Here is a 27,181-nt window from a genome sequence, read left to right on the forward strand (position 1 = left end):
GTTCTCTGGATGCTTTCAAGAGAGAGCTGGATAGGGCTCTTAGAGATAGCGGAGTCAGGGGGATATGGGGAACTGGGAGGAACGGGGTACTGATTGGGGATGATCAGCCATGATCACATTGAATGGCGGTGCAGGGCCGAATGGCCTACTCCTGCACCCATTGTCTATTGTCTAAAAACAGAATTGAAAGATTTAGGAAAAATAAAGTCAAATGAACTAAAACTGGATTTGTCTGTGGGCTCGAAATGGCGGGAGATTGATGTGAACAGTACAGGCCGGTGACTGGGATAGAGCCCTTCTCTGGAAAATTCTTCAATTAAATCGATCATAAGGACATTAGATAGGTAAATGTAAAACAAATATTATCCACTGATCTTCTAAATTTGAAAAAAAAAAATCCCAACTCTGACACAGTAGCACTTGGTTGCTGACATTTGACCTCATCAACTTTCCAATTAGGTGTGTTTATTTTACTTCAACAAAGTTGAATCCATCATGAAATATTCTTAATTTATTTCACTAGACTTCAGGGGGTGGGAGATTGCAACCTTCACGTGGTTGAACCTTCCCTGCTTCGACGAATGCAATCAACCCGGCGTGCACAATCAAATAAGATCAAATAGAACGAGTTTTGTCCTATAACTTTAGGCCGTGCGCGCCCATTACGCAAGAAGACTAAACTTCACACAGGAAAACTGGGATACTCCAATCCCTAATCTTAAATATTAACGAGCCCTTCTACCTACTCAATTAGTGCCTGATAAACCTGTTGCATGTGTGAGATTGTGACAGAATGTTGGCCGTATGAATAGGAGTATTGTTATAAGATTTTGTTGGGCTGACACAGCCCAGTATCCCATCATCAAGTATCACGTTGGCAGATTGGTGCTGAGGTGCTATTTAAAATGGGCTTTTCACCCCCTCCGAGAGAGACAGAGTAAGGAACATCAGAGAAGATGGATCTGGAGTTTCATTCGAAGGGCCTCACCGAGATCGCCCACGAGGTAGTCAACGTCATTCTCATCTTCCAGTTTCAGGAGTTCTTTCTTCCTGTACAGAGGCAGACTGGAAATCTCCAGAGTGTACTTCCCTCGCACCGGCTTTTTGTGGCTGAGATGGAGGTAACTGAGTCCGCTCTTCTGGTGTATCCGGAAGAAGCTGGCCTCGTTCCCGCCGGAGATGATGTATCGCACGTGGTTTTCCAGGGGCTCGATGGCTGGCAGGAATTCCATGATGTGATCATGGATTCCCATGTTGGAGATATTCACATTCAGTGGGATCGGCACGTCGATGTCCAAACTCGCCAGACTAATTTTGTGATTCTGTCGTTTGAAAAAAAAAAATGATTACATTGCTTACAAGGGATATTTTTTTTTGACATTTCCAATAAACTATGAGGTAGGTACAACCACATCAGGCCAAAAATACTCTCATTTTGGAAACAGAAAATAGGTGCAGGAGTAGGCCATTCGGCCCTTCGAGCCTGCACCGCCATTCAATATGATCATGGCTGATCATCCAACTCAGTATCCTGTACCTGCCTTCTCTCCATACCCCCTGATCCCTTTAGCCACAAGGGCCACATCTAACTCCCTCTTAAATATAGCCAATAAACTGGCCTCAACTACCTTTTGTGGCAGAGAATTCCACAGATTCACTACTGAAAAATGTTTTTCTCATCTCGGTCCTAAAAGACTTCCCCCTTATCCTTAAACTGTGACCCCGTGTTCTGGACTTCCCCAACATCGGGAACAATCTTCCTGCATCTAGCCTGTACAACCCCTTAAGAATTTTGTAAGTTTCTATAAGATCCCCCCTCAATCTTCTAAATTCTAGTGAGTACAAGCCGAGTCTATCCAGTCTTTCTTCATATGAAAGTCCTGACATCCCAGGAATCAGTCTGGTGAACCTTCTCTGTACTCCCTCTATGGCAAGAATGTCTTTCCTCAGATTAGGAGACCAAAACTGTACGCAATACTCCAGGTGTGGTCTCACCAAGGCCCTGTACAACTGCAGTAGAACCTCCCTGCTCCTATACTCAAGTACCTGGAGTATTGGACTGCGAAATATTTAGAAAGCGAGTGGCATTCTTGCGCAGTGTCTACGAATTACCTCATGGGATCCAGTGCCGTTGGCGCTCCTCCTGTGCCTGCCTCTCTTGGGATAGCCGTTGATCTTACACTCGTAACAGGTCTCGGGCGACAGCACATTCTCCTCCGCCACCTCCTCCTCCTCCTCAGGCAGATACTGGCCGTTCCCGAAGCCCATTCCAGTTATACAGTGTCTGTACATACAACGCACCAACACAAAAGCAGTCAGTGCAAAATCCAAACACACCAGTTACAATAACCTGAGGTACACAAAAGTGCTGGCGAAACTCAGCGGGTGCGGCAGCATCTATGGAGCGAAGGAAATATCTATTTCCTTCGCTCCATAGATGCTGCCGCACCCGCTGAGTTTCACCAGCACTTTTGTCTACCTTCCATTTTCCAGCATCTGCAGTTCCTTCTTGAACAGTTACAACAGATCTCTCAGTTGCCAAACACTTTAATACCCCTTCCCGCACAGACCTTACTGTCCTCGGTCTCCTCCATTGTCAGAGTGGGGCTAAACGCAAATTGGAGGAACAGCATCACATATTTCGTCTGGGCAGCTTACAGCCCAGTGGTATGAACATTGATTTCTCTAACTTCAGGTAGCCCCGGCATTCCCTCTCTCTCCATCCCTCCCCCACACCCAAGTCGCGCTGGCTTCTCATTTTCACCCAACAAACAGCTAACAAACAAATGGCCTGTTTCCTTTATCATCCTTACTTTTTTTGCTTATCTCTCATTCATTGTTCTTTATCTCTCCACATCACCGACTATATCTCTCTTTTCCCTAATCCCTAACCTGTCTGAAGAAGGGTCTCGACCCGAAACGTCGCCCATTCCTTCTCTCCAGAGATGCTGCCTGTCCCGCTGAGTAACTCCGGCTTTTTGTGTCTACCTTCGATTTAAACCAGCATCTGCAGTTCTTTCTTACACATATTTGATGTTAGGTAGACAAAAATACTGGAGAAACTCAGCGGGTGAGGCAGCATCTATGGAGAGGAGGAATAGGTGACGTTTCGGGTCGGGACCAGGGACCTCTTGATGTATGGATGCCTATTCAGAAGTTCTCCTCCTCCCTCCAGAGACAGTTTCACAAACTTCTCTCTAACTGCTAATTCTTCCAATTCTGTTACCCCTTGCTGTCTCCTCCCCTTCCTAGCTCTCCCTCAGCCCTCGGGCTCCTCCTCCTCCTTTTTTCTTTCTTCTCCCTGCCCCCCCCACCCCCCCACCCCCCATCAGTCTGAAGAAGGGTTTCGGCTCAAAACGTTGCCTATTTCCTTCGCTCCATAGATGCTGCTGCACCTGCTGGGTTTCTCCAGTTTTTTTTTGTGCACCTTCAAGTTATAACATTCTAAATATACTGTCAAAGATAGTGCACACTTTCTGCTATTATTTTAGTTTAGAGGTAAAGCGCAGAAGCAGGCCCTTCGGCCCACCGAGTCCGTGCTGACCAGCGATCCCCGCACACTAACACCCTCCTACACAAACCAGGGACAATGTACACATTTACACCGAGCCACTTAGCCTACAAACCTGCACGTCTTTGGAGTGTGGGAGGAAACCGAGGATCTCGGAGCAAACCCACGCGGGTCACGGGGAGAACGTACAAACTCCGTACATACAAGCACCCGTAGTCGGGATTGAACCCGGGTCTCCGGCGCTGCAAGCGCTGTCAGGCAGCTACTCTACCGCTGCGCCACCGTGCCGTGCCGCCCATTATAAAATCAGGAATTTAAATTGATACCATCTGAATCTAGCCGCAGAGTTCTGGGTACCCCCCCCCCCCCCCCCCCCCCCCACACAGTCACAGAAGGAGTTTTATTAATGAGTGAGTGTGGGATTCCAGCAGGGATGGGTGTGAGGATCGTAAAGAGGAAAAGGGGGCGGGTGAGTGGGGAAGCATGTGGATTATAGGAAGGAATGCAATGGTGGTGCTTTGGTGAGGTCTGGATGGTGCCCAGTAAAGTTTAGTTACTGACTCCGTCAGCGAGCTTGAAGATTTGAGAAGGCAAGGAATTGCTGGCCCAGATGTCTGGTACTTTACATTAAAGGCCTTTTATTAATGCAAGCTGTACCTGCTGTTGAAGGTGAAAAATGTAATAACATATTTGACGGAGTAGAGATGATTTATCCTTCCTGGTGCAAACAATATTTTATTATAATTACAAGGACCTTCATAATAAGGGGGGGGGGGGGGTGTTCAAGTAAATGTTTTGCATCGTTTAACAACTTCCCTTTTGGGAAGCAGGGAGAGGGAAGAATTACATTTCATGTTTTTCCTCGTTCCTTACAATGCCGTGTACGGCAGTGATCGCAACATCTACTGAAGGTAGACAAAAATGCAGGAGAAACTCAGCGGGTCAGGCAGCATCTATGGAGCGAAGGAATATTTATCCCGTAACACCTTTGAAGTAGGTTGTGCGACACCTTGCCGAGCATTAATGTTATGCCTTGCCATTTACAGTATATCCCTTCATTCTGGCAGACACTGTCCTGACCTGTTGAGGTCACGTTATGGGGAATCTTCTGCAAGGCCAAATGGTTGTGTTCAAAGAGCCAAGTGTGCGGCACTCCCCAAACACTGCCCGTAGTGAATACACACACAGACACGAAGCGCTGGAGTAACTCAGCGGGCCAGACTGTTAGTTTAGTTTAGTTTAGTTTAGTTTAGAGATACACTTCGACTCACCGGGTCCGCGCCGACCAGCGATCCCCGGACAATTGTTACATTTATACCAAGCCAATTAACCTACAAACCTGTACGTCTTTGGAGTGTGGGAGGAAACCGAAGATCTCGGAGAGAACCCACGCAGGTCACGGGGAGAACGTACAAACTCCGTGCGGATAGCACCCGAGGTCGGGATCGAACCCGTGTCTCCAGCGCTGCATTCGCTGTAAGGCAGCAACTCTACCGCTGTACGCGCCACCGTGACCGCGATGTGCGCGAGGGAACGCAGGTGGGGCACAGGGAAGATGGTGGTGGGTGGGTGGGGGGTAAAGGGGAAGGGGGATTTCTTTTGTCTCCCTGAAGCATACACAAGCTCTTCCTAGTTCTACGATGAGCTTAAGTTGCGAGTCTCCTTTGGGAACCTCAAAAAAATGGGAACCCAAGCTACGGGAAGAGTTCAATTTCAGATATTTGTGAACAGATCTAAAATATCTAATGATAGCTGGACACAAAATGCTGGAATAACTCAGCAAGTCAGGCAGCATCTCTGGAAAAAAGGAATAAGCGACGTTTTGATGTCATGGACCAAGCAACCAGCATCTGTAGTTCCTTCTTAGAAAATAGGTGCAGGTGTAGGCTATTTGGCCCTTCGAGCCAGCACCACCATTCAATGTGATCACAGCTGATCATCCACAATCAGTATTCCGTTCCTGCGTTCTCCTCATATCCCCAATATATTTCCACAGCTAATCGTAAACATAGAAACAGAGAAAATAGGTTCTGGAGTAGGCCATTAGGCCCTTCGAGGCAGCACTGCCATTCAATATGATCATGACTGATCATCCCTGTTCCTGCGTTCTCCTCATATCCCTTGATTCCGTTAGCCCTAAGAGCTATATCTAACTCTCTTTTGAAAACATCCAGTGAATCGGCCTCCACTGCCTTCTGTGGCAGAGAATTCCACAGATTCACAACTCTCTGGGTGAAAAAGTTTCTCCTCATCTCAGTCCTAAATGGCCGACCCCGTATTCTTACACATATCTGGTTAAACCTCCAATTATTTTTTTCTTCAGATTTTATTTGGCTCTCCACTCTTCACGCCCTCCACATTGCTCTCTGCTCCCCAAGCTCCAGGTTCAGCAAAAGGCAAAACGGACTCGCCACTCACCCTTGTCCCGCTCGGTAGTAACCGCCTGGGCAGCCACAGAGGTAGCCACCGTCTGTGTTGGAGCAGCCGTAAGAGCAGGGGTTTCCCGAGGCTGAGCACTCGTTCACGTCCTGACATCCCCCACCGTACTGGTCAAAGTCGAAGCCGGATGGGCAGAGGCATTTGTAGCTGCCCAGGGTGTTGTAACACGAGGCAGCGCCACACGCGGTGGGATTGCTGCACTCGTTCTCATCTGAAAAATAAAGAAGAGATTCGTCAGGTACACGCTCCAGGCAACACTGACACCTGCTGGATGGGAGGTAGACACAAAATGCTGGAGGAACTCAGCGGGTGAGGCAGCATCTATGGGGAGAAGGGACGGGCGACGTTTCGCGTCGAGACAAAATACGGGACAAATTCCCGACAGCAATTCGTTGACCGACTCGGACGTGGCTGGGTGAATGATGAGTTGGCCCCGGGCGCTGGACTGCACACAAAGCCCAGCCGGCTGGGCCAGCTGAGGAGTTTAGGCCCGGGCGCAAAGTCCGGCGCCCCACCCAACTCATGAACCGATGATCGGCCGTGAGAAGGAGCGGTGGTGGCGGTGGTGGTGTCGGCGATAAGCGAAGGTGCGAAGGTCGGACAGATGGCCGGGCTGCCGACCGACGGGGCCACGGGCGAGGCGTTGCTGCTGCTGCTGCTGCTGCTGCTGCACTCCATGGGCTGCACTACGTCGGGACGGGTGAGGCGGGGTCGGACGCAGCGCTCCGACCCGACAGTCCCCTCGACCTGAGTAGTAGCAGTCAAATACGGTACAAGGGCGGTCCCGTATGGGACAAACTAATTTAGCCCAATATAATAATAATAATGATGGATGGGATTTATATAGCGCCTTTCTAATACTCAAGGCGCTTTACATCGCATTATTCATTCACTCCTCAGTCACACTCGGTGGTGGTAAGCTACTTCTGTAGCCACAGCTGCCCTGGGGCAGACTGACGGAAGCGTGGCTGCCAATCTGCGCCTACGGCCCCTCCGACCACCACCAATCACTCACACACATTCACACACAGGCAAAGGTGGGTGAAGTGTCTTGCCCAAGGACACAACGACAGTATGCACTCCAAGCGGGATTCGAACCGGCTACCTTCCGGTTGCCAGCCGAACACTTAGCCCATTGTGCCATCTGTCGTCCCAATATACAGGATGTCCCGGCTAATACGGGACAGTTGGCAACCCTACTCACTAGCATTATAGGTGCAACTGGTCTTTGCAGAAGCTAGAGACAGAATCATCTTAGTCCTGGTTCAAGGGGCTAAATATTGAAATGTCACTGTTAAGTGATTTGCTTTCAAACTACTTGCAGTCCATGTTTACCTTCTGAAATGTCGTTTGGCCATTCTCTCCACAGATGCTGCCTGACCCACTGAGTTCCTCCAGCACTTTAATTTTTGTTGGGATAAGAAGGTTTTTTTTTAAAAATTCTGCTCATGGTAGCTCATCTTAGGGCAATATTTCATCTCATTTTACCGTGATTGGTGACTTGTTGTGTAGGCAGCAGTGGGAATTTATTACAAGGCATCATTACGTTTCAGTGCTGTTTATCAATTGATGCTTGGGACCAAGATGTCACTCCGCGAGTTTGCCAAGATTATACTCGTGGCATTTTCAGATGAAGGGCTCACCCTTCGGCTCCAATAACAATCTCAGTTTAGTTTAGAGATACAGCGCGGAAACAGGCCCTACGGCCCACCGAGTCCGCACCCACCAGCGATCCACGCACACTAACACTATCCCACACACACACACACACACGGGGCAATGCACTCTTACACCAAGCCAATTTACCAACAAACCTGTACATCTTTGGACTGTGGGAGGAAACAGAAGATCTCAGAGAAAACCCACACGGTCACGGGGAGAACGTACAAACTCCGTACAGACAGCGCCCGTAGTCGGGATCGATCCCCTGGGACTCCGGCGCTGCAAGCGCTGTAAGGCAGCAACTCTACCGCTGTACGCGCCACCGTGACCGCCCTTGTGAATATTTCAGAATAGCTGCGGTACTTGCCCACACATTGGTTCCACTGGTAGTGCTGCATGTATCCTTGTGGGCAACTGCATCTGTATCCACCCAGCATGTTCTGGCAGCCATGCTGGCAGCGGTGGTTGCCGTCGCATTCATCTACATCTGTGGGGCAGAGAGGATGGTTAATAGCTCGCCTCCAGATTCAGGGGCACTTTCAACATCTGTGGGCCAGAGAATAAGGTGCAAACGCACACCCCCAGATTCAGGAGCAGTTTCATCCCAGCTGTTATCAGGCAACTGAACCACCATACCACCAACTAGAGAGCAGTCCTGAGCTACTATGTAACCCAGTGGACTATCTTTAAACAGACTTTACCTGCATTAAACATTATTCCCTGTATCCTGTATCTGTACAGACGGCCTGATTGTAATCATAGAAACATAGAAACATAGAAATTAGGTGCAGGAGTAGGCCATTCGGCCCTTCGAGCCTGCACCGCCATTCAATATGATCATGGCTGATCATCCTACTCAGTATCCTGCACCTGCCTTCTCTCCATACCCTCTGATCCCCTTAGCCACAAGGGCCACATCTAACTCCCTCTTAAATATAGCCAATGAACTGGCCTCGACTACCCTCTGTGGCAGAGAGTTCCAGAGATTCACCACTCTCTGTGTGAAAAAAGTTCTTCTCATCTCGGTTTTAAAGGATTTCCCCCTTATCCTTAAGCTGTGACCCCTTGTCCTGGACTTCCCCAACATCATGTGTTGTCTTTACACTGTGTGGATAGCACGCAACAAAATAAGCTTTTCACTACCTCGGCACAGTCTGAAGACCATCAATAGACAATAGACAATAGGTGCAGGAGTAGGCCATTCGGCCCTTCGAGCCAGCACTGCCATTCAATGTGATCATGGCTGATCAGAGGCTTAAAATCCCGAGACTTGGATCTTAATCACTGACACAACAGGATCTCCCATCCACAATCATTGTATCACTGTATGTTGGCAGATTCTGGAAAAATCGAAGGCAGACAAAAATGCTGGAGAAACTCAGCGGGTGAGGCAGCATCTATGGAGCGAAGGAATAGGTGATGTTTCGGGTCGAGACCTATCACTGTACGTCATTCCTGAAGACCGATGAAGGGTCTCGACCCAAAAAGACACCTATTCATTTTCTCCAGAGATGCTGCCTGACCCGCTGAGTTACTCCAGCATTTTGTGTCTATCTTTAGTCTAAACCAGCATCGGCAGTTCCTTCCTACACGTAACGAATCAAGGCCTGTGCACAATGTCACAGGGCAGTGGCCACCTCCGTTGCTTGGGCCTTCACCAGCTTCTTTGTGGAATTCTGAGCCAGCTTTAGCCCTGAAAGCAAGTTACACGCCAGCCAAAAGTAAATGGGACTGAATCTGGATGCATTTCTACCTTCACAGTTGAGACCAGTGTCATCTAATAGGAATCCTTTTTGGCAATCGCAGCTGAAACTGCCCGGTGCATTCTGGCATGTGCCCTTTGATCCACAGATCGGAGACTGACCCATGCACTCGTTGTTGTCTGAGGACAAGAAAAGAAAGTTAATTGTCAGTATGTCTCGCTGACTAAAATCTAAAGGGCCTGTCCCACTTGCATGCGATTGCATGCGTTTGGCGTGACCAAACGGAAGCGGAGTTCACGCGAAGTTCGTGCTAAGTACGCGGTAGATTCGCGCTAAGTTCGCGCGTGACGTTATTTATGTCATGCTTACCAATCAGCTGGGCAGGAGGCGGGCCGACTGAATTTGGGCGTCGCACGGTGTCAGGCGCAACGCCACGCCGGGCGGTGACGTCATCGCGCAATGCCACGCACTAGGCGTACGCCGTCATGATGCTGCGTACGACCGCAATGCGCCTACCTGCCTTCTCTCCATACCCCCTGATCCCACTTCTGACACCATGTAAAGACCAGTCAAAGCGCACTATGTTTTATTACTAATCACACTACTCATACACATTACTGCCCTAGCTGTCCGTGGTCTGTCACCGGAGCTAGAGGGCGATCTAGAGGTGGGGAGGTTACAATTATACTGGTGATATGGGGAGTGGTTAGTAGTGGTGAGGTCACTATGTTAAAGGAACATGCACCAGTCTACAGGTCCTAAAAGACTTCCCCCTTATCCTTAAACTTCCCCCTTATCCTTATAAGACCAGCATACTCCCATTCACTTCTGAAACAGTTCCCAGGACCTATTACCTCCATCAGGATCGGCCAGAACACCTCATATTGTGCTTGTGGACATAAATGCTGGAGAAACTCAGCGGGTGTACCCTCAGACCCGATCCATCCAGGTGCCCCGGCTGGCTCAGACATGGATGATCCTATCTAAGGCCAGGCTTGTAATGAATGCTGGGGAAAGTGGCCTGACCGTTGACACGGCGAAGGTTTACTCACCGATACACGACGTGTGGTGCTGTGTGAATCCAGGCGGGCACTTGCAGGCGAAGGATCCGATGGTGTTTACACAGAGGAACTGGCAATTGTGCTGCTTGGTGGAGCATTCATCCAGATCTACGGAGGAAATGTCAGGAATAAATATGGGAATAAGTCCAAGAGATGTCAACCAGTGGGAACAGGAAGGCATCATGCATGGGGTTAAAACGCATTGTTTCACGTTCTCCAATGAAGGAAACCATTCGGTTCATCAAGTCCAAGGAGGAACTGCAGATGCTGGAAAATCGAAGGTCGACAAAAATGCTGGAGAAACTCAGCGGGTGCAGCAGCATCTATGGAGTGAAGGAATAGGTGACGTTTCGGGTCGAGACCCGGAAGGGTCTCGACCTGAAACGTCACCTATTCCTTCGCTCCATAGATAGATGCTGCCTCACCCTTAAGGGTCTCGACCCGAAACGTCACCTATTCCTTCGCTCCATAGATGCTGCCTCACCCGCTGAGTTACCGGAAGGGTCTCGACCCGAAACGTCACCTATTCCTTCGCTCCGTAGATGCTGCCTCACCCGCTGAGTTTCTCCAGCATTTTTGTCCACCTTCGATTTTTTTCCAGCATCTGCAGTTCTTTCTTTAACTAAATGACAGCTCTCTTCATGCAGTTCTCCATCAGTAGTGCTGGACTATCAGCCTGAAGTCAAGGGTGTGGAAGGGTCTTGAACCTGTACCTACCAACACTGAAGTGCAGCCAAAGAGCTGTGGCTATAGAAAATAGGTGCAGGAGTAGGCCATTCGGCCCTTCGAGCCTGCACCGCCATTCAATATGATCATGGCTGATCATCCAACTCAGTATCCTGTACCTGCCTTCTCTCCATACCCCCTGATCCCTTTAGCCACAAGGGCCACATCTAACTCCCTCTTAAATATAGCCAATGAACTGTGGCCTCAACTACCTTCTGTGGCAGAGAATTCCACAGATTCACCACTCTCTGTGTGAAAAATGTTTTTCTCATCCCGGTCCTAAAGGATTTCCTCTTTATCCTTAAACTGTGACCCCTTGTCCTGGACTTCCCCAACATCGGGAACAATCTTCTTGCATCTAGCCTGTCCAACCCCTTATGAATTTTTGTAAGTTTCTATAAGATCCCCCCTCAATCTTCTAAATTCTAGCGAGTACAAGCCGAATATGATTGGTGCCGTGGCAGCGGGTGCAGTGTCTCAGTGTCCCATTACCTCGACAAGTCTTGCCATCTTCTTGCAGGATGTAACCTCTTGGACACGAGCATCGGTAGCTTCCTTCCGAGTTCTTGCAGATGAAGTTACATGGTTTGGGTGATTGGACGCACTCATCGAGATCTGTGTGGAAACGACAATAGGAAAGGGGCTAACTGGACGAGTCACACTGTATGTGTTCCCATGTATCAAGGGTTGCCAACTGTCCCGTATTAGCCGGGACATCCCGTATATTGGGCTATAGACAATAGGTGCAGGAGTAGGCCATTCGGCCCTTCGAAGCAGCACCGCCATTCAATGTGATCATGGCTGATCATCCACAATCAGTACCCCGTTCCTGCCTTCTCCCCATATCCGCTGACTCCGCTATCTTTAAGAGCCCTATCTAGCTCTCTCTTGAACGTATCCAGAGAACCGGCCTCCACCGCCCTCTGAGGCAGAGAATTCCAGACTCACCACTCTCTGTGAGAAAAAGTTTTTCCTCGTCTCCATTCTAAATGGCTTGCACCTTATTCTTAAACTGTGGCCCCTGGTTCTGGACTCCCCCCAACATCGGGAACATGTTTCCTGCCTCTAGCGTGTCCAAACGTACGGGACCGCCCTTGTCCCGTATTCGACTGCCACTACTCGGGTCGAGGGAACTGTCGGGTCGGAGCGCCGCGTCCTGCCCCGCCTCACCCGTCCCGACGTAGTGCAGCCCATGGAGTGCAGCAGCAGCAGCAGCAGCAGCGGCTCGCCCGTGGCCCCGTCGGTCGACAGCCCGGCCAGCTGTGCGACCTTCGGACCTTCGCTTACCGCCGACACCACCACCCCTCCGTCTCACGGCCGATCATCGGTTCATGAGTTGGACGGGGCGCCTGACTTTGCGTGCAACGCCCGGCATCCCATTCTCCTGCCTTCTCCCCATAACCTCTGACACCCGTACTAATCAAGAATCTATCTATCACTGCCTTAAATACATCTCTCCACTGACAGCCTCCACAGCCTTCTGCGGCAAAGAAATCCACAGATTCACCACCCTCCTCATCTCCTTCCTAAAAGAACGTCCTTTAACTCCGAGGCTGTGACCTCTGGTCCTAGACTCTCCCACTAGTGGAAACATCCTCTCCACATCCACTCTATACAAGCCTTTCACTATTCTGTACATTTCAATGAGGCCCCTCCCCTCTCCTCATTCTGGTAAACTCCAGCGAATACAGGCCCAGTGCCGTCAAACGCTCATAAAACGCTGATAAAAGCGAAAATTGTACAATAATACTCAGATATCCAGTGGGAGGATAAGCCTGTAAAGTTAATGCCCCTCTTTTAATACCAATAGTTAATAATCCATCGTTTAAACCATCAATTATAGACAAATCATTTATACAATGGGAAAGAATGGGAATCAAAACACTCGGAGATCTGTATGAATTGGGAAAATTACTATCATTTCAACAACTACAACTGAAATATAATTTGAAATATAATCAATATTTTAAATATCTTCAAATTCGTGATTATCTGAAAAAATACACAAAAGACTATCATAATATGCCTACAGACTTACTGGATGAAGCAATGAAGACAAAGGCGGAATCTGCAAATCTAATATCGTACTTATATAACATCATCTTAAACATAGAAATACCCACGACTGATGGAATTAGAAGAGACTGGGAATAAGAATTAGCTATAAAAATTTCAAAAGAGAGCTGGGATAATCACTTACTACAGGTGCATAAATGTTCGATCAACGTACGACATACTCTCATCCAATTCAAAACATTACATAGACTATATTATTCAAAAACTAAAATAAATAAACTCTTCCCTAATGTCTCACCCATCTGTGATAAATGTCTGTGTCAAGAAGCTACCATAGCGCATTCTTTCGTTTTTTGTACAAAAATATAAAAATTCTGGAATGAAATATTTGACATCTTTACAAAATTAATTAAAATAAAACTGGTACCAAAACCAGAATGGATTATTTTTGGAATATCGGAAGGTATCCCTGAACTAAACGTGTTTCAGAAGAATTTACTCAATTACGGGCTAATAATGGGAAAAAAGCTCATACTTAAATTCTGGAAAAATGCGCCTACACCAACAATAAAAATGTGGACATCAAATATGTTTGAAACACTACATCTGGAAGAGATGAGATTCCTCTTAGCAGGCAAAGCAGACCACTTCCAAAAGACGTGGTCTACGTTTTTGGAACTATTATAAGCATAAGGTGCAATAGTAATTATAAATAATTAAATAAAAGGTGCCAGGATCTGGTAACGGGATGTAAAAAAAAACAAAAAACAAAACAACAAAATAACAAAAACAGACTTGGTTGGTAGTCCCCTTTCTGCGGAGTTTAATGTTATAATAGAGCGATTGTTTCTCCTTTCTTTTTCCTTCTTTTTTAGGGTCTTCTTTCTTTCTTTACTTCCTTCTCTAACTTCTTTTCTAAGGGGCTTTCTTTTCTCAACACTCTCTTGCACCTTCACGATTCTTGCGCACTTTCTTTACTTTCTTTACTTCTATCTTTTTCTTAAAGCTCAAAAAATGAAGCGGTACAAAAAATGTATTAAGACATATGTGTTGTGTAGTATTGTAATTTACCATACTTCTAATTAAAAAAAAAAAAAAAAAAAAGTTAATGCCCCTGTCCCACTTAGGAAACCTGAACGGAAACCTCTGGAGACTTTGCGCCCCACCCAAGGTTTCCATGCGGTTCCTGAAGGTTGCAGGTGGTTACCGGAGGTTGCAGGTAGTGGAAGCAGGTAGGGAGACTGACAAAAACCTCCGGGAACCGCACGGAACTCCTTGGGTGGGGCGCAAAGTCTCCAGAGGTTTCTGTTCAGGTTTCCTAAGTGAGACTGGGGCATTACAGGCGTTCAGTTCTAAGAATAAAGAGGATCTGGTTTGTTCATCTTTTTAAGGTAGGCAAAATTGCTGGAGAAACTCAGCGGGTGCGGCAGCATCTATGGAGCGAAGGAAATAGGCAACGTTTCGGCCCGAAACGTTGCCTATTTCCTTCGCTCCATAGATGCTGCCGCACCCGCTGAGTTTCTCCAGCAATTTTGTCTACCTTCGATTTTCCAGCATCTGCAGTTACTACTTGAACATTGCTCATCTTTTTGTCTGTACAACTACTTCAATAAAGAAGCTGGAATACAGATGGCTGGAAGATCCGTTCTTTTGTCTGCGTAAGATCATTCCCACATTCCCGTGCAGTATTGGCAACTACATAAGCCTTGTAGTTGGACATTGAAAAAGTTAGAAACTGCCATCACAGGCGATTTAACAGATTCCTACCAATGCAGGCGGTAGCTGTTAAATCCGTGGTGTATCCAATTTCGCAGAAACAGCGGAAGGAGCCCATAGTGTTTATGCACTGTCCATTCTTGCACAAGTTCGGCATCACTCGACATTCATCGATATCTGTAACATACATCGCATCATTTTGTTATGTAGTCACAGGATGACAGTATCAGTGGCAAGACCATCATTCATTCCCCCAATTCTTATTGCAATTGGATTCAGCGACATTTTAACACCATTTTCAGAGGGGGAGATTTCTTTGCCAAAAGAAATGGTTAATCAGATGAGCTTTTATGATAATAAGTGGTTTCTCCTGAACTTCTACAGGTGCACGGCAGAGAGCATTCTGCTAGAGGCTAGTAGATGCAGGAAGATTGTTCCCGATGTTGGGGAAGTCCAGAACAGGGGGTCATCAGTTTAAGGATAAGGGGGAAATCTTTTAGGACCGAGATGAGAAAAAAAAAAATTCACCCAGAGAGTGGCGAATCTGTGGAATTCTCTGCCACAGAAGGTAGTTGAAGCCAGTTCATTGGCTATATTTAAGAGGGAGTTAGATGTGGCCCTTGTGGCTAAAGGGATCAGGGGGTATGGAGAGAAGGCAAGTACAGGCTACTGAGTTGGATGATCAGCCATATTGAATGGCGGTGCAGGCTCGAAGGGCCGAATGGCCTATTCCTGCACCTATTTTCTATATTCTGACCAGGTTGCATCGTGGCCTGGTTCGGCAACTTGAACGCCCAGGAGTGGAAAAGACTACAAAAAGTAGTGCCCGCTGCCTAGTTCATCACCGGCTTTGACTACCCCACCGTACAGTTCTCCCTGTGACGGCGTGGATTTTCTCCGGATGCTTCGGTGTAGGTCATAAGTGATTGGAGCAGAATGAGGCCATTCGGCCCGTCAAGTCTACTCCGTCATTCAATCATGGCTGATGTATCTCTCCCTCCCAACCCCATTCGCCTGCCTTCTCCCCATGACCCCTGACGCACGAACTCCTGTGGGTTTCTCCCCATATGCCAAAGACGTGCGGGTTTGTAGGTTAGTTGGCTTCTGTTCATTGTCCCTGGTGAGTGTAGGATAGAACTAGTGGACAGGTGATCGTTGGTCAGTGTGGACTCAGTGGGCCAGAGCTGTAACTCTCAACTAAACTACATTTCAGCAATTGCAATTGGCTGTGTCGCTACATTTCCACCCCTGTGAGTGTAATCACAGCCAGGCAGGCACATGGCACATGGTCTGCAGCTTGATGAGATGTTCCAGCAAACTTCATTATTATTACTCTGATGAGAATTCAACCAGCACCAAGTATTGATCATTTATCTGTGCTGATCAGGCCAGGAGTCTGGACTACCATAAACCCTATAGTGGAAATTCTGGCATTAGCTTTCACACTTCCAAGTGGACCAGGTTTACTTAGAAACATAGAGAATAAGTGCGGGAGGAGGCCATTCGGCCCTTCGCGTCTGTACAGCTGCTCCCCGACCTACGATGGGGTTACGTTCCGATAAACCCATGGTAAACCGAAAAATATCACAAGTCGAAAACGCATTTAATACATTGCGATCACGTGACCGGAAGTGGCGTGCTGCTCGCTGCCGAGCGTTTGACGATCGTAAAGTCCAAATATCGCAAGTCGAAGCATCGTAAATTGGGGGAGCATCTGTACGGCCATTCAATATGATCATGGCTGACCAAATCAAAATAAGTAAGTAAGTTTATTGGCCAAGTATTCACATACAAGGAATTTGCCTTGGTGCTCCGCCCACAAGTAACAACATGACGTACAGTGACAGTTACGAATGACTCAGAAAACACTAAACATCGATAATAATAAAACATTAATGATCAAACACCATTGATCAAGCATGTGAACCAACAAAATACCAGATCAAAGGGAGGCTACAGATTTTTGGCTGTTGAGTAGAGCAACTACTCGTGGATAAAAACTGTTTTTATGTCTGGCTGTGGCAGCTTTGACAGTCCGGAGTCGCCTTCCAGAGGGAAGTGATTCAAAGAGTTTGTGGCCAGGGTGAGAGGGGTCAGAGATGATCTTGCCCGCTCGCTTCCTGGCCCTTGCAGTGTACAGTTCGTCAATGGAGGGAAGGTTGCAGCCAAAATCAGTACCCCGTTCCTGCTATCTCCCCATATCCCTTGATACCGTGAACCCTAAGAGCTGTATCTAACTCTCTCTTGAATACATCATACTTGTTGGATATTCCCCAATCTAAACGTTATTCCCTTATCTAAACATTATTCCCTTATCATGTATCTATACACTGCAAATGCATATTCGATTGTAATCATGTATGGTCTTTCCGCTGACTGGTTAGCGCGCAACAAGAGCTTTGCGCTGAATGTCGGTATACGTGACAATAAACATTTGTACATTTGCCGTACCTCTCCCATCCGTGGCATAGCCAGGTCCGTGCGGGCACATCTTCCTGTACTGGGTGGTTCCCGGCAAGGGGCACAGCTCACACTGGTTCCCCCATCCCCTGCCCCCGTTACAGCAACATTCCGATTTAGTGACCAGGTTGCGGTTGGTGGACGACATCTGGCACATGGTCTGCAGCACTTCGACGAAACAGAAGCCCTGGCGATTATCTGGGATGAGAGAGGATTACAGGTAGAATTGGAGGGGCCGCCCACACAGCACAACTGGAGGAATTAGTTCCAGTGTAAAACAACAATGTGTGACAAATAAAATGTATTTCCTTCGTTAGCTGTGAATTGCTTCAGTATCTCCTAATCTTAGGACAGGCACTTAGATAAAAGACTTTCTTCCTTGCACCAGCTTTCAATTCATAATCATTTATGAAACACATTGAGGTTGCTCTGAATAGGATATAAATGCATTGTAGTGTTTCCTTATCTAACCATGCCTCAATTTCTGCAGCAGTTTTTACTCGTACTAAATGATACTGGGTGAGACTGGGTTATACGGAGTGCTTGTTTTGTGACTGCCGTATGCAGCAACTCCATAGACTGTTCGCAACAGAGTTGGCGAGAGGAGGCGTGTACCGCCTGGTGAGAGATTAAAGGGCTTGTCCAACTTGGGCGTCATTTGCGCCTCACGCAGATGGCACGCAAAGATTTTGTACATCACAAAATCCTGGGGCGCCGCGCGCGACCGCACGTCACCACGCAACATGCACGCATCACGTGCGCGGCATGACGCGCGCATCGTGTATCGTGACTCGTAAACGATGTCGCGTAAATTACGCGCAAATGGCGCACAAGTGGGACAGGCCCTTAAGCCATTAACGTGGGACTAGGAAACACCTGGGCCACAGCATACGCTCACAGTAAGACATAAGGTGGCAGAGTGGTAGATCTACTGCCTCACAGCACCAGGGACCCGGACCTCGGCTGCTGTCTGTGTGGAGTCTGTACGTTCTCCCCGCAACCTGCGTGGGTTTTCTCCGAGATCTTCGGTTTCCTCCCACACTCCAAAGACGTGCAGGTTTGTGGGTTAATTGGCTTGCTCTAAAATGTCAAACTGTCCCTGGTGTGTGTGTGTGTGTGGTGGTGTTAATGCGTGGGAATGCTGGCTGGGCGGCGCGGACTCGGTGAGCCGCAAGGACCTGTTTCCGCGCTGTATCTCTAAACTAAGCGGGTAAATTGAGTGCCTGTGATGTGGAGAATCAAGGCCCTCTCTCTGAGTTGACAGAGGATTAAGATCTGGGGGTTTCAGCTCCAGCACACCGTGGCAGTATTTGGACAGCCTCACCATTGAGTTCAGGCCACATGAAGATCCACATTACATCGAGATTCTCTGGATACTGGTCGTGGAATCACTGCTGGCTGGCAGCCAGAGGGCCCATCATGGAATAATTCATTTGATGGTATTCAATGTTTTTTCTGATTACTATCAGTGCTCCACTATAATGGGGACGGCACGGGTGGTGCAGCAGTAGAGGTGCTGCCTCACAGCACCAGAGATCCCGGTTCGATCCTGCCCTCGGGTGCTGTCTCTACGGAGTTTGTACGTTCTCTTTTTTCTCCGGGTGCTCCGGTTCCCTCCCACACTCTAAAGGTGTGCAGCTTTGTAGGTTAATTGGCCTCGGTAAATGGCCCCCAGAGTGTAGGATAGAACTAGTGTACAGGTGTTCGTTGGTCGGCGTGGACTCGATGGGCCGAAGGGCCTGTGTTCACGCTGTATCGCAAAACTAAACTACACATAATCAGAAGCCTCCTGATGTCACTCTGTACGCAGAGCATTTCACAGACACTGACGTTTTCCACTCACCGAGACACTCTGTCACTGATGGATTTTCCAAAAACCCTTCGTTACAGTCACACCGGTAGCTGCCCACGGTGTTAATGCACCGTCCGTTCTTGCAGATCCCTGGCTTGGTCCGGCATTCATTTTCATCTGGAAAAGTTCCAACAGAATCTTGACTAAAATGTTAAAAATAAATATCATGGACATCTACTCAACACTTTATCCCCAATCCCTCAGCACAGGAGTGCTGGATTAACGCAAAAGCTGACCGACAATTTATTTTAACAGTGATGCTTTTTAACATTTAGCCGGGCTGCAAATTTGCTCCACGATTAATTTAATTCAAACTAGACCAAGTGTCCGCTCCCCCAACACAATATGCCAGCACTCACCCGTTCCCCCAACGCAACGTGGGGATGTGTGGGGGGCAGGGGCGTGTGTGTGTGTGTGTGTGTGGGAGGGGGGGGGGTGGTGTGGGGGAGGTGGAGGTGTGGGGGGGGGGGGGAGAGGGATTGTGGGTGGGGTGTGGGGGTTAGGAGTGTGTGGGTGGGGTGTGGAGGTTGTGGGGGGGAGGAGTGTGTGGGGGCGGGGAGGTTGTGGGGGGGAGAGGGTTGTGTGGGCAGTGGGTTTTGTGGTCGGGGGTTGTGTGGGCGGGAGGGGTGTGTGGTGTGTGTGTGTGTGTGTGTGTGCGATGGGCGGGGTGTGTTTGTGTGTGGGCGGGAGGGGGGGGTGTGGGGTATGTGGGCGGGTGGGGTGTATGGGCGGGGGAGGTGGTGTGGGGTGGAAGGGAAGGTCCATGTCTTTGCAATTTTGGTCCTTCTCTTGCTCAGAGCAAATTTCAGAATTATGTGCATTGAAGTCTCTCTGGTTTCTGAGCTGTTGTCAGGAACGTGAGGTTGGAGAATGACCTTGAATAACGTTATCAGCAGCTGGTCTGTGAGTGGGATTGAGTTCCTTCACCGCGGTGTTGAGAGATGGCCGTATTACTTTCAAAGCATATTTGGTCGGCGATGGGATGTGTCACTCCATCTACACTGGGCCACGACTGGGAAATTAACAGCAGTACCAGAACTTTCTTGGCAAAATGTTCTAAAGACCCCAGATTCACTGTTGTCTGAATGTCAAGACATTTCAGAACCAAACACTGACTTCATCAATCATCACCTCATGATGGAACTCATTGAGCTGTGAACAGGCTGGCTTCTGGGAACTGCAAGACTTGCCAGCCCACATGCCTAAAATGTTCATGGCCCTTGGCCTGAACTCACCTGCACCGCTGGGCCCAAATTAGATGGCAGGGCACGGACAGACTCACGTATATTAACCATCAGAGTGCCTACTATGTGTTTAATACTGCTCTAGAAGAGTGACAAAGGAGAGGCAAGATCGGACGGGATATTAATTTCTTCTCCTGCTAACAGGGACAGCCTCTCATTATCTGGAGGGGTAGCAGTAGACCTTTGTGTATTGAACAAGGGCACTACGATACGATAGGACTTTATTTATCCCAGGAGGGACATTGGTCTGCCAACAGTCATAAAACACAAGAAGATCCATGAAAAATGAAATTAACGGGGCAAGTGGAAAGTCCAGGATAGGGGATGTGTAAAGATTAGGGGGGGGGGGGGGAGTCAGTCTACCCCACGACAGAGGGGGGAGGAGTTGCACAGTTCGATAGCCACAGGGAAGAAGGATCTCCTGTGGCGTTCTGTGCTGCATCTTGGTGGAACCAGTCTGTTGCTGAAGGTGCTCCTCAGGTTGGCCGGTGTGTGTCATGGAGTGGGCGAGATGTATTCTCCAAGTTTATGGACAATAAACGCAGTTTGAGGAGCGTCCTCCTCGAGACCACCTGCGATGAATCCAACTCCACTCCCAGGACAAAGGCCGCCTTCCTGATGAGCGCGTTGATTCTGTTGCCGTCCGCAGCCTTCGCCCTGCCACTCTAACACATGACCGCGTAGAAGATGGCACTGGCCACCGCCGATTGATAAAACATCTGTAGCATCTAACATCTGCGGACATTTTGGTTTGATATATGGAAGGGTCGGTGCAGCAGTAACTCCTTTCCCTGGTAATAACCCCGAACATTATTCCGTACAAGGCACAGGGACAGTAAATAAACATACATAGATTTTGTGGTGCGTTTTTAATTGGAGCTCCATTTTCTGGTGAAAGTTTCTATCAGTAAAGCCGGGTTTCCAACCCTGGAGACCTCCTCAGATGTGAGGAGCAACATCTGACCGTGAGAACAACCCTCTTGAATGCACATATCAGACAATCACACAGATGAGGAAGGGTCTGCGCGCTCTGGAGAGGGTCCAGAGGAGGTTTACGAGAAAGATCCCAGGAATGAGCGGGTTAACCTATGATGAGCGTTTGTCGGCACTGGGCCTCTCCACGCTGGAGTTTAGAAGAACGAGGGGGGGACCTCATTGAAACGTACAGAATAGTGAACGGCTTGGGTAGAGTGGATGTGGAGAGGATGTTTCCACGTGTGGGAGAGTCTAGGACTAGAGGGCACAGCCTCAGAATTAAAGGACTTTATTTTAGGAAGGAGATGAGGAGGAATTTCTTTAGTCAGAGGGTGGTGAATCTGCGGGATTCTTTGCCACAGAAGACGGTGGAGGCCAAGCCAGTGGATATATTTAAAGCAGAGATAGAAACTGCCTGGTAATGAGTTACAGACAATCTTTGTAATAGAAAACCACACGATCACAACGGAGACGAGGAAACACTTTTTCTCACAGAGAGTGGTGAGTCTGTGGAATTCTCTGCCTCAGAGTGCGGTGGAGGCAGGTTCTCTGGATGCTTTCAAGAGAGAGCTAGATAGGGCTCTTAAAGATAGTGTAGTCAGGGGGATATGGGGAGAAGACAGGAACGGGGTACTGATTGTGGATGATCAGCCATTGGGGATGATCACATTGAATGGCGGTGCTGGCTCGAAGGGCCAAATGGCCTACTCCTGCACCTATTGTCTATTGTCTATTGTCACGTGCTTGCAACAGAGATAGATAGATTCTACCTTAATACGGGTGTCAGGGGTTATGGGGAGAAGGCTGGAGAATGGGGTTAGGAGGGAGAGATAGATCAGCCATGATCGAATGAGACTTGATGTGGACTTGATGAGCTGAATGTCCCAACTCTGCTCCTATTACTAATGATGGTATACACAAGCAGACGTACCCATGCAGCCCTCTCCATCCGGTCTTCGCATCATCCCAGGCGGGCATATACACATGAAGGTTCCAATCAGATTCTTGCATAACATTCCTTGGGTCTCGCAGTTGTGTAATCCCTCCAAACACTCGTCCAAATCTGTAATCAGGGATAAACGCTCATCAGCAACACACGCACCAGCCCCTCTGCCATCTGTTTCTCTCCCCGCTTACTATCATTTACACCACAGGGCATTGTTTTCTGGTTCTTGTATACATATGGGCAAATCTTGAGGAACTTCAGAATAAAACAAACATTCATACACTCCCTAGTGTGAAGGGAAGGATAAAAGTCTCAATCCTTCACACGCTAACAGGCACAAATTCACTTCCCGCCTCTCCACGTTTGACATTATTTGATATAAAAATGTAATAAAAAGGAACGGCAGATGCTGGTTTATACCAAAGAGAGGCGCAATGTGTTGGAGTAACTCAGCGGGTCAGCCAGCATCTCTGGAGAACAAGGAACGGTGACGTTTCGGATGTGAGGAAAGGTCCCGACCTGAAACGTCACCTACCCAGGTTCTCCAGAGAAGCTGCCAAACCTGCTGATTTAATCCAGCGTTTGTGTCCATCTTCACCTTATTTGCTGGTGTTCCCGTGATATGCTTTAGAATGTCTGTTGCTGCTTTTTAAAGACACTGTAAAGAAACTGTGGCTGTTTTCACTGAGAGAACTTCATGATGCACTTCACCCACTCACCTGGGTGTAAGTAATGCTGTTTGGACCCATGCCAGTTTGAGGAATTGGTGGTTTTCTTCCCTTTGGTTATTGAGACTGTGTTCACAGCTGAATGCGGTTTGCCACAGCTAATTTGTTACTTAGTCATCATTGCAGGGCAGGATCTGATTACATTGCGTTTGACCATACAGCTGGTATTGCTAACCCAGCCCCAAGTGTGTCGGAAGGAACTGCAGATGCTGGTTTACACCGAAGATGGACACGTAAAAAGCTGGAGTAGCTCAGTGGGAGTTGGGCAAGTCTGGAGAAGGGTCTCGACCCGAAACGTCACCCATTCCTTCTCTCCAGAGGCACTGCCTGTCCCGCTGAGTTACTCCAGCTTCTTGTGTCTATCCAGCCACAATACGTTGGATTGTCATTGAGATCTGGAATTGGTAATGCAACTGGAATTGGTAATCACTTCTGGAATTGGTCACCACAGCTGGTTTTACTGACACCACATCTGGTTTAGATATCTCCATCTATTTTCCTGGTTTATATTGATGTAGCAGCTTGACGATGGCAATTTGACTAGCTGCTGTTAATGTACAACATGTTTTCCCATTCTATTAAAACAACCTCCAAGTTTTAACAACAATTACTTACAATATCCAATATACAGGATGCCCCGGATAATACGGGACAGTTGGCAGCCCTAGTACTGGGGGCTCAGTGTAAACATTCATTCATTCATTCATTAATTCATTCGTTCATTCGTTCATTCGTTCATTCGTTCATTCGTTCATTCGTTCATTCGTTCATTCGTTCATTCGTTCGTTCGTTCGTTCGTTCGTTCGTTCGTTCGTTCGTTCGTTCGTTCGTTCGTTCGTTCGTTCGTTCGTTCATTCATTCATTCGTTCGTTCATTCATTCATTCATTCATTCATTCATTCATTCATTCATTCATTCATTCATTCATTACCTCTACACATCTTGCGGTCCTCCCTCAGGGTGTAGCCTCCCGGGCAAGTGCACTCATAGGCGCCGTAGTTATTGATGCAGCGGAACGCACACAGCAGCGGGTTGAGGGAACATTCGTTAATGTCTAAAAACACAAACAAAAACACCGCCGTTAGATAACTGCCTTAAAGCTCCCAATGTGTGGGAAGGAACTGCAGATGGTGGTTTAAACCGAAGACAGACACAAAATGCTGGAGTAACTCAGCGGGACAGGCAGCATCTCTGGAGAGAAGGAATGGGTGACGTTTCCGGTCTCAACCCCAAACGTCACCCATTCCTTCGCCCCAGAGACGCTGCCTGTCCCGCTGAGTTACTGCAGCATTTTGTGTCTATACAAAGCTTCCAGTGACAGTTCTTCTGCTGATTAGATTATGCAGATGCCCACTAATGACAGAGATCAGGAAAGGGAAATTCTCTATTCGAGAATCCAGCCATCATTTGCAAAATTGAACATGTTATTTGCTCACTCCGCATCTGGCCCGCGGGATGATTTCCCCGATGCCACAGCTGTCCGCGGTGCCGGATCGGGCTGAAGTCGCATTTTGCCCGTGACCTCAAATGAGTTTGAGTTTTCTCACAGAGAGTTGTCGGTCTGTGGAATTCTTTCCCTCAGAGGGCGGTGGAGGCAGGTTCTCTGGATGCTTTCAAGAGAGAGCTAGATAGGGCTCTTAGAAATAGCAGGGTCAGGGGATATGGGGAGAAGGCAGGAACGGGGTACTGATTGGGGATGATCAGCCATGATCACATTGAATGGCGGTGCTGGCTCGAAGGGCCAAATGGCCTACTCCTGCACCTATTGTCTATTGAGTTCAAATGAGTTTGACACCCTTGCCCTAAAACATATACGGTGTGGGTGTTATTTTGTCCTGAGTGTCAAATTAAATCATTACAAGGGTTGGCTTACCCTCACAAGTTGCCATCGGTCCTGGTTCAAATCCATCGTCACATTCGCACTCAAAGGCTCCAATAACATTGATGCAGGTACCGTTGCCACAAGGATTACCGATGCTGCACTCGACGATATCTGGACACAAACAGAGACAACACGTTAGCCCCAGTGTAAACAAATGTGGGCGGCCACGGTGGCACAGCGGTAGTGTTGCTGCTTTACAGCACTTGCAGCGCCGGAGACCCCGGTTCGACCCCTGACCACGGGATAAACTAAACATCGTGAGCAGACTGGAGGATTGCAGAGGTGACCAGCAGAGTGAGCGGCAATGGAGAAAGACCGGAGCAGGGGATCTAAGGAATGAAGGAGAGAGCAGCAGAGGAACTTCGGAAAGGAAAGCAGAGTGGGAGATACAGTCATATGTTTAAAATTAACAGTTTAGTTTAGAGATACAGCGTGGGAACAGGCCCTTCGGCCCACCAAGTCCGCACCGACCAGCGACCCCCCCCCACATTAACACTATCCTACACACTCTAGGGACAATTTTACATTTACACCAAGCCAATCAACCTACAAACCTTCGGAGTGTGGGAGGAAACCGAAGATCTCGGAGAAAACCCATGGGGTCACGGGGAGAAGGTGCAAACTCCGTACAGACAGCGCCCGTAGTCGGGATCGAACCCGGGTGTCCGGCGCTGCATTCGCTGTAAGGCAGCAACTCTACCGCTGTACGCGCCACGTGACTATGATACTAGGCTGAAAAAGTTTCATTTCCCACCCATGACCCTCCCCATGAGTCAGGTCAAGTCAAGTTCAAGTGAGTTTATTGTCATGTGTCCCTGTATAGGACAATGAAATTCTTGCTTTGCTTAAGCACACAGAACATAGTAGGCATTTACTACAAAACAGATCAGTGTGTCCATATACCATGATATAAATATATACACACATAAATAAATAAACTGATAAAGTGCAAATAACAGATAATGGGTTATTAATAATCAGAGTTTTGTCCGAGCCAGGTTTAATAGCCTGATGGCTGAGGGGAAGTAGCTATTCCTGAACCTGGATGTTGCAGTCTTCAGGCCCCTGTACCTTCTACCTGAAGGTAGCAGGGAGATGAGTGTGTGGCCAGGATGGTGTGGGACTTTGATGATACTGCCAGCCTTTTTGAGGCAGCGACTGCGATAAATCCCCTCGATGGATGCCTCGTCTGTTAACTTCCACAAGGCAGCCCGCTCTATGCGGCAGGTGACGCTATCCGAGAGATGCAGCGATGGGGCCTCTGCACCAGGCTGTTACTTTGCAACGTCCCGGAAAGTTGATGGATGAAGGTGCTGGAAGCATCAGATGACCAGCTGTGGTGGGCGGGCTGAGGGTAGTTTGGACACCTCTTGTGACCAGATGCTTCCCACAATTGCACGGCTGTTCAAGGCAGTGTGGAGCGTGACATTAGCTCAGGATCCTGACGTTATTAAGTATAGATCACAGCACCATGCCAATCTCAGCACAGCAGAAGCCCATTATACACGAGCCCACAGTTAGCTCCACATCAGAGATCTCCACTCTCTGCTCATTTCCCTGCAGTTTTCTGGGAACTTTTAATATTTTCCTCCTTCAAAAGTAAATTTCTCTCAAGTTGTGCGATTGTCTTGGCTGCGGTTTGACACGGTGGTGATAAGATTCTGTGATCTAATCTCCAGTTCTCGAGAGATACAGATACAGATACAGCACGGAAACAGGCCCTTCGGCCCAAGCCGAGCGGCGATCGCACTAGCACTATCCTACACACACTAGGGACAATTTACAATTTTACCAAAGCCAATTAGCCGACAAAGCTGCACGTCTTTTGGAAACCGGAGCACCAGGAGAAAACCCACGCAGGTCGCAGGGAGAATGTAGAGATGGCCCCCATGGTCAGGATCAAACCCAGGTCTCTGGCGCTGTGAGGCAGCAACTCTACCGATTTCACTTTCCAGTGAAAGAACATTTCTGCACAGTTCCCACGATTAGAACTGGTTTGTTAAAATCTCAATTAAATTCAAGATTCAATGTAATTGTCACATGTACCAATTAAGGTACAATGAAATATGAGTTACTTATTGAATTATTTGAATTATACCTTCTTTCCCCAACTTTTGTTCAAATTAACTAACACAGTTATCTGAATACTACATTTAAATAACCAGGTAGTTAATCTGTGGAACTCATTGCCACAGAGGGCTGTGGAGGCCAAGTCAGTGGATATTTTTGAGGCAGAGATAGACAAATTCTTGATTAGAACG

General features: G+C 48.0%; 1 protein-coding gene across 5 annotated transcripts in view; it reads right to left on the bottom strand.

The window, feature by feature from the left end:
- Positions 1 to 601: 601 nt before the first annotated feature.
- The window catches only part of fbn3 (fibrillin 3), a 201,924-nt gene continuing 175,344 nt past the window's right edge, over positions 602 to 27,181 (bottom strand). For all 5 annotated transcript variants that reach the window (XM_033047129.1, XM_033047128.1, XM_033047130.1 and 2 more), the window contains 13 exons: positions 24,912 to 25,031; positions 23,970 to 24,092; positions 22,297 to 22,428; positions 19,138 to 19,263; positions 17,286 to 17,492; positions 14,886 to 15,011; positions 11,595 to 11,717; positions 10,368 to 10,484; positions 9,366 to 9,494; positions 7,980 to 8,099; positions 5,930 to 6,161; positions 2,113 to 2,284; positions 602 to 1,322 (listed from right to left, as the gene is read on the bottom strand). In XM_033047129.1, coding sequence (XP_032903020.1) covers positions 948 to 1,322; positions 2,113 to 2,284; positions 5,930 to 6,161; positions 7,980 to 8,099; positions 9,366 to 9,494; positions 10,368 to 10,484; positions 11,595 to 11,717; positions 14,886 to 15,011; positions 17,286 to 17,492; positions 19,138 to 19,263; positions 22,297 to 22,428; positions 23,970 to 24,092; positions 24,912 to 25,031 — 2,102 coding nt within the window. In that variant the 3' untranslated portion in view covers positions 602 to 947. The remainder of the gene's footprint in view (positions 1,323 to 2,112; positions 2,285 to 5,929; positions 6,162 to 7,979; positions 8,100 to 9,365; positions 9,495 to 10,367; positions 10,485 to 11,594; positions 11,718 to 14,885; positions 15,012 to 17,285; positions 17,493 to 19,137; positions 19,264 to 22,296; positions 22,429 to 23,969; positions 24,093 to 24,911; positions 25,032 to 27,181) is intronic.

This window comes from Amblyraja radiata, chromosome 29 (genome assembly GCF_010909765.2).
Source record: "Amblyraja radiata isolate CabotCenter1 chromosome 29, sAmbRad1.1.pri, whole genome shotgun sequence".
NCBI classification, from domain to species: Eukaryota; Metazoa; Chordata; class Chondrichthyes; order Rajiformes; family Rajidae; genus Amblyraja; species Amblyraja radiata.